This window comes from Lygodium microphyllum, chromosome 12, assembly GCF_053477565.2.
Source record: "Lygodium microphyllum isolate KBCC chromosome 12, Lygodium_microphyllum_v1.1.10, whole genome shotgun sequence".
Lineage (NCBI taxonomy): Eukaryota > Viridiplantae > Streptophyta > Polypodiopsida > Schizaeales > Lygodiaceae > Lygodium > Lygodium microphyllum.
Window position 1 is genome coordinate 74,450,310 of NC_141146.1, and position 7,307 is coordinate 74,457,616.

Here is a 7,307-nt window from a genome sequence, read left to right on the forward strand (position 1 = left end):
GGGATTCACCACGTGAGCATTCTGCGACCGATCTGCGCACCAAGCTCTTCCTAACAACTTCACAAGACCCCATGTCTTCTAGACATCGAGCATGCAACATTTCGACATCTTTGGTGAACTCGATGTGAAGGCAGGGGTGAAGAGCTAAGTATGGATGCAAATGTAGAGATGCTTTTTTTGGCAAGTTATTCTAGATCTCTTGGACATCCAAGGTGCAGAAATGCAAGGCTTTATCTACTACCGAGGATGAGCACATTGCAAGTACATTGTTGACATTAAGACATGTAAGAAGGCTCTATGGTTAGGTCATCTAGTTACATATCCTGGTATGACTATGATTCCTACCTTGCATTCAGATTTGATGAGTGCCATTTAGTTGGCTCATAATTCAGTCTTCCATATGAAGACAAAGCACATTGAGGTACACTATCACCTCATTACAAAGGTGGTAGAAGAGAAGTCCATTCAGCTTGTCAAGATACCTACATATACAAATCCTACAGATTTGCTCACTAAAAGTCTCCCAATGGAAGGATATGCCTTCCTTAGGTGGTTGATGGGTGTAGTATGAGATAATGTCTTTTCTCACCCTTTTGTGCTCTATGTACATGATGCTTTTTTTTCTCTTCTTTTTTATTTTACTCCTCACTAAGTCACATTCACCTTTAAGTGGGAGGTTGTTGGGGGTTAAAAGCCACATGTGCTTAGCTAGCTGCCTACATTTAGTTGTATACAAGCATGCACACCAATATACTACAAGTCGTAGGGACCCATCATTTTCACTTTATTCTTTATTCTTTTAGTGACAAATAGGATAAGGGAAGGTAGGTCACACATTGTGACTATTGGAGTTCCCACACATCATCTCTCTCTTCTTGCTTAAACCTCCATAGCTCTTGCTCTCTTCTTGCTTTCACTTCTAACTCCACCTTTCATCTCTTTTGCTTACCCAAAATGGCAAACCTATAAGGTACCTAGATATCTAAGCACCTCTCCTATTTTCATGACTTGAAGCCAAACCTCTATAGCCACTCTCACGGATCCTCTAGCCCTATATAGTGCATTTTTGCTTTCAGTTTAATTATAATAGCACCTACCACTTGAGTGTACTTCTCATACACTCCAAGTAGCTTTTCTATATTTCTTTCTTCAATCTTGAATAAGTTTGAGTTATCATTATTAAATAGTTGTGTTCACATGTGGGAGCCAATCGGGAGTGGGAGCCCATATAGTAAACATTTTCCCACTTTGTACTAGGTAACCTTGAGAAGTTGATTAGTTGCTAGGGCAAAGAGCAGAGGTGCCAATGGGCAACCTTGCCTCACCGACCTCTACAAGTTGCAGGAGTGAGACATGTATCCATTCACCCCAAACTTCATTCTTGCATTGGTGAAAAGCATGCCAACCATTTTATAGAATGCATTCCCAAATCCAATCTTATCCATAATAGCTAGCATATAAATGCCATTGTAGCTTATCATAGGCTTTATCCAAATCCATGTTTATAAAAAAAATTGTTCCCTCCTATTTCAATTGCATGTTTCATTGCAACCACTAAGTTTAATATGGCATCTTGGATCTTTCTTCCATGCATGAATCCATATTGGGATCAATGCTATACTTTTGACAATAGAAACTTTATTTAAAAGGCCATAGCATTTGAAATAATCTTATAGATCACATTAAGGATAGTTAGAAGCCTCCACTATGAGGGTTTATTCCTAATCACCTCTTCAGGTATTTATCTAGCCTCGATTTGCAAAGTTTGACATATTCCCTCATCTCACGCAAATATTTGCAAAGCTGGCGATATCCTTGCCACAAACAGACCATGTTGACTCATACACTTTCATCAAGGCCATGTAGGCTAGGTGATTGCCCTTTTCACATCTTCTTTAGCACATAGATATCATAACCTTCCTCTAGGGTTGGTGCGTTCCCTACTATGCTTGACAAGTGCTCCATAAAACTCCAATAATAAAGACATAATCTGACTATTGCTTGCCATCCGCATCTTCCATTATTGCAATATTTTCCCTTTTTTGTTCAGGTTGTAAAGCTTTGAAGAAACTAGGTGTAGGGGTATCTTTCTCCATGTAGTGGTTACCCTTTAGTTGTGTCTATATAGTAGCAACTCTCCTCTTTTCCTCAATCTTACGATAATCCCCAATTCTTTGCAACATCCAAACCATAGACATATCATTAGGGTGAATAGCAAGGGAAGGCAACACATTGGCTCTATATTTGATAGTCACATCATAATTTCTTCTCCCACTTGTAGCTCTAGCTCAGCCATGTTGTTTTGCCACCTTGGTGATGGCTTTTACGGTAGTTTCTATTTTCAAGCATGGATCATCAATACCTTTAGTGACTTCTCACCATTTATCAATAGACACTTTGCACAGGCTTTTATCCTCGAGGAAAGAGTTATTAAACATAAACTGTGGCAACCCATTCCTATGTGTAGAAATTTTTAGCATGACTTGAATTAGGTAGTGGTTGGAACTTGTGACAACAACCATGACTTTTAAGCTTGATTGTGGTACAATCAACCACCCCCCTTGATTGTCATATGCACGGGCTAGTCTCCTAGCTCATCCATGAATCATCCTTATATCTAGTATCCCATGCGTAGGCCGGGCATCATTTGCTTCACACATGTGAGCCAAATTGATTAGATCATGCTGCCTATGAAGCTCATTCCAACTTTCTCTTTCCATAATCATCATTGAGTCACACTTGTGAGATTTGTCTAGTTGGGGATGTAATCATGTTCCAATCCCCAACCATGATTAAGGATTATTGCTTGAGCTCTAAGCTCAAAGTTTCCCATAACTTGGCCCTTTATCATTGAAGCATTAGGAGCATACATGGAATGGACATGCATAGTCATGCTTGTTATATTTGTTTTGACTCCTATTGTAGAGCCCCATATCCTCCTTCCACTTTACATTGGGTAGAGTCCTTCTTTGACTAAAATCAATGTCCCACCTCTCCCCCTATTTGCTATTGCCGAAATGGGGGCATAATCATGAATCTCCATCCCATTGATATCCTCAGAACTCAACTCTACTTCTTGTAGAGCCATGATCTTTGGCTTCCTTCTAATTAGGAATCTTTGGCATGCACCCCTCCTACTACCAGAGCACACAAGCCTCACGTGTCCCAAGAAATGATATTGAGCTTGCTCGAGCTATTAAATATAATAAGCATCAAAGTAGAACTTCTGAAAATCTTGATTTTCTTCTACCAAATGGGCATATACATTCTTGTCCGCCAGTGGTGTTTGAGCACGTTTTTTAAAGTGATATGTTGCCCTTCTTTCCATTTTTGATATTTGCATGGTGTTTAATCCATGACCGATCCTCCTTATTATTCGAAGTTGATGCCTTTTGCTTCTCCTTCAGTTGCTCCTTAAGACCATCAATCTTAAGTTTGCTTTCATTAACTTCCTTGTGTTTACTCTATGCTTCTTTTCCACTCCCTACTTTGTCCTTTGGTTGCACCTCAACACTCTTAGAAGGCCCACCTTGGTTTATTTTATCATCTTCCAAAGCTGGTCCTTTTACTGAGGATTCTTTTGTTTGCAATATCTAGCATAATGACCTATTTGGTGGCATAGGTAACATGCATCAGGAAAACAACTAAATTTAACTTCATCGCATACCTCAATCCTTGTGGGTCATACACTTCCAAAAACTTTGGTATCTCTTTATGCCTATACCATAGGATGCATGCTTTTTTATTTACTCTAACAATGTCATTTGTTGCTTTCGAGATGTACAAAACTCTTCTTGGTGCTAAAGATGGGGATCTGATTTCCAAGCCAATCAGGCAGCCCTAGGTATGTGGACAAGGCCACATTGGCTCTAAGCACTTTTGCTCCTTTCTTTGCAACGATCTTTTGGTGCCTCTTAGAGAACTCCTTGATATTCTATCACAGTTAACTTCTCCACCTCTCCCATATCAACCTCTTGGTGCTTAGTAGTAGCAACAAGGTAACCCATATCCATTGCCTCTTCATTTCTAGATGCCTTCCTACTTAGGGCATCCACACCATTGCCATCAATATTTTGTGTGTGTCTCTTCCTGAGTTGAATAGCCACACGTGCCGCGACCACTTGTCAAGGTGGCCAAAGCACCCTTAATAGTGATTAAGAGTCTTTAATAGCCTTCATTATTTCCAACGGCCACGTTCTCCACTCTACCTGCTGTCTAGAGTCGACACCCAATAGCATGCCCTTTGTATGGGCCGTTTTCCCCCTTGGTCACAGGGCTCCGACACATTAACCTTTCAAAGATAATAAAGGAATAGTCACCTGCATATCATATTTCTTACTTCTGAGACATTATTATTAGGGTTTTGTATTCATCCCTGCGCGCTCGCCCGCCATGTCGATCAGCGAGCTCGCCTGCACCTACGCAGCTCTTATCCTGCACGACGACGGCATTAGCATCACGGTACGCGTGCCCTCCCATCTTCTTCCTCTTTGATCTCTGTGATTCTGTTTTTGATTCTGGATTGCTTGCCTTTGAATGCCTCTTTTATGAGATGCTGGTTGCGGCAAGGCGCGTCTTTCTCCATCTGTCGTATAATGTGGTTTGGCCCTGGGAGGCAGAGGGGAAAGAAAGCATTGAATCCAGAGAAATGGCATTCATGGATAAAAGGGGAAGAGTGAAGTCTCACTTTTCCTGACTTGGCATGTATTCAAGGGGAGGCCATCAGCCGTTCAAGATTCACAAGAAGGTTTAGACGAATTTCGAGTATGGTTGTCACATTGTGAATTACAACAACATCGTAGCTTCTGTGAGGGAAGAAGAGCTTACCTAGCTGCGGTTGGGGGCATGGGGCTGACCGCCTAGTGCGGTGCCTCCCCAGTAGAAGCTTATGATCTTCAACTCGATAGGGGAAAGCAAGGGAATCGAGTCTCGACCTCCTTTTCCCGCATGTGCAAATGTCTAAAAGTTATTGTTATTGCATCTGAAATTGAACTTTACATGGTACTGCAAGGTACAAGTCTATTGATACTCTGACATTTCTGATGCTGTTGTTTCTTACAAGATAGACCCAGGTTAGAATATATGAGGTATTGGTAACTAACACTATAGTTTCTGGGGCTTAGACCAATATTGATTTTTGCAAGTTAGCATTTTTGCGGTGTTATCTTGTGCCGCAGTCTGGAATCCACTGCCTTGCTTGGTTACAATGGTTTGATGCCTGTGTTCTAGATGGCAATTGTATCATAGGCAGAATTGATAGGTGTTTTGTATGTGAGTGAAAATCGCAAATATAAGCTGCTCCATTCTGTGAAATTAATTGAAATATTCTGCTTTATTTGGTAAGAATGCTGTTTTGCTTGAGCTACGTTTGTGTTACATTCAAAGCTGGCTGTGTGCTCCTTAGGTCCAATTCTAAGTCGCAGGTGAACGATCTAAAAGCATCGGTGCTTCAGTTTTATTTAAACTTGAATCATATCTTTTTACAGGCTGAGAAGATAGCAACATTAGTGACGGCTGCTAATGTTCAAGTGGAATCTTACTGGCCTGCATTGTTTGCCAAGCTTCTTGAGAAAAGGAGTGTGGAGGACCTAATTACAAACGTTGGCTCTGGTAAATTTGTTGATTTATTTCTGATTCTAGCAGTTGATGTGTATACATTATGGCAATGAATTCCATGCAGGTGGTGGTGGAGCCGCTGTTGCTGTCGGTGGTGCTGTCCCTGCATCAGGGGGTGGTGGTGGTGCAGCTGCACCTGCTCCTGTGGAAGAGAAAAAGGTTTTCTGTTGGTGCTTTATGACTGAAACTTATCTTCTCGTGTTTGTGTATGAGTCTCTTACATAGTGGATATTCTGCAGGAAGAACCAAAGGAAGAGAGTGACGAAGACATGGGGTTTAGCTTGTTTGATTAGACAATTTTCTGTACATGGAAATATTTTTATGTACACAGTTTTGTTAGAAGTTTAGAGGAATACAGGGTTTCTGTATGCTCACATGAATGTTTGGGTCTGACAACTTTGCTAGGTCTTGATCCAGGAGGTAACCTGGTGTTAGATCACTGGCTTACATGTTGGACCTTGAATGTGAATGTATGTAGTACGGCATCAAACTTCTGTGTACTGTCATGCCTATGTACACTATACTCTCTTTTGGATGGGTATTTCTTAAGTAGTGATTTTTGTGCTGATCTTAGAGTAAAGTAAATATGTTCATGTTCAGGGAGATCATACAGGCATGCTTGCTTTTTGGGTGTTGGGCTGATATGATGAACTTGGCTTAGCTGTTCAATCTGTGTATTTTTCTACATCCTACCGTTTCAGCAAACCTATTTATAAGTTTTGGCACGCAAGGAATTGCTGGCATTTCTCTGATATTGGGGTTCTGGTTGATTGAACATTATGTTCTTGTCGCACTCATTTCTGTCTCTCTTTTTCATGGGTAAGAATAAGATGTTAATGTCCAGGAAGGTTGTTCATAAGTGTCTGTCATTTACGAGTATCTGGCATTCTTTTGATACAAGGGCTGGTGAACTATTTGACATTGTAATAAGGAAAACAGGTTTTTTGTGAGTTAGCTCGTAAATGTCCAATTATTTTCTCATGTTTGACAAGTTGACACTTGAGCTGTGAAGGGCTCTTCCTTTACAGAGGTATCTGCTCTCTGACTTTAAATTTCATCAGAAACAGAAGCCAAGAATCCTGCCAGGGAGGAAAGAAAGTAGAAAAGCAAAATGCAAAGGCCAAGTGACTGTTTAATAGATTACAGCCCTGCTTTTGAGCTTGCTACAGTGCCAGTTTGCACTTGCTATTAGCTCTTGTCCCACTGGTCTGCTCTTCTCAGAGACTTTTTCACTAGGTTAAAGGTGCCAAGAGGGTGGTGCCTCCTCCCTAAAGCAAAACACCCCACCCGATGTTAGTGACATTTGTGTAAAAATAATACAGTTTTTTGACCTGAAGTGATGATACCATTTGTTTTTTCGTGCTACATATAAGCTTATTGTCAGAAATAATCAAGCCATGTATATTTTGTTGTGTTGTGGATTCTGCGTAACTTTAAAGCAACGAATCCTCTAGTGTCCCCATATTGGCCCCTCATTGTTACTCTTGTGAACCTTTCATTTATAATTAGGTTTACTTGATTAAAATATCAAAATGCCCCAAAATATTTCTTTGAGCTACATATGATATATAGTTGGGCTGTTAAAAAAGTATATATGTGACTGCATGAGAAGACAATTAAGATGTACTCGTTGATGACATTTTATCTGTCTCCTTGCTCTAGTCCATTCTTAGTCAATTCTTTGTACTTCC

At 40.5% G+C, this 7,307-nt stretch overlaps 1 protein-coding gene across 1 annotated transcript; it reads left to right on the top strand.

Annotated features, from left to right (window-relative positions):
- The first annotated feature begins 4,275 nt into the window (after positions 1–4,275).
- LOC148027920 (large ribosomal subunit protein P1z-like) lies at positions 4,276–6,184 on the top strand. Its single transcript, XM_087689618.1, has 4 exons — positions 4,276–4,461; positions 5,487–5,610; positions 5,681–5,775; positions 5,856–6,184. The coding sequence occupies exons 1-4, from the start codon at positions 4,393–4,395 to the stop codon at positions 5,907–5,909; spliced, it is 342 nt and encodes a 113-aa protein (XP_087545744.1). The 5' UTR covers positions 4,276–4,392; the 3' UTR covers positions 5,910–6,184.
- Positions 6,185–7,307: the final 1,123 nt, after the last annotated feature.

Coding starts and splice junctions, on each gene's coding strand:
- LOC148027920 (XM_087689618.1), top strand. CDS start 4,393: ATGTCGATCAGCGAGCTCGCCTGCACCTACGCAGCTCTTATCCTGCAC. Junction 4,462..5,486: donor ACGACGGCATTAGCATCACG/GTACGCGTGCCC, acceptor ATCTTTTTACAG/GCTGAGAAGATAGCAACATT. Junction 5,776..5,855: donor CTCCTGTGGAAGAGAAAAAG/GTTTTCTGTTGG, acceptor GATATTCTGCAG/GAAGAACCAAAGGAAGAGAG.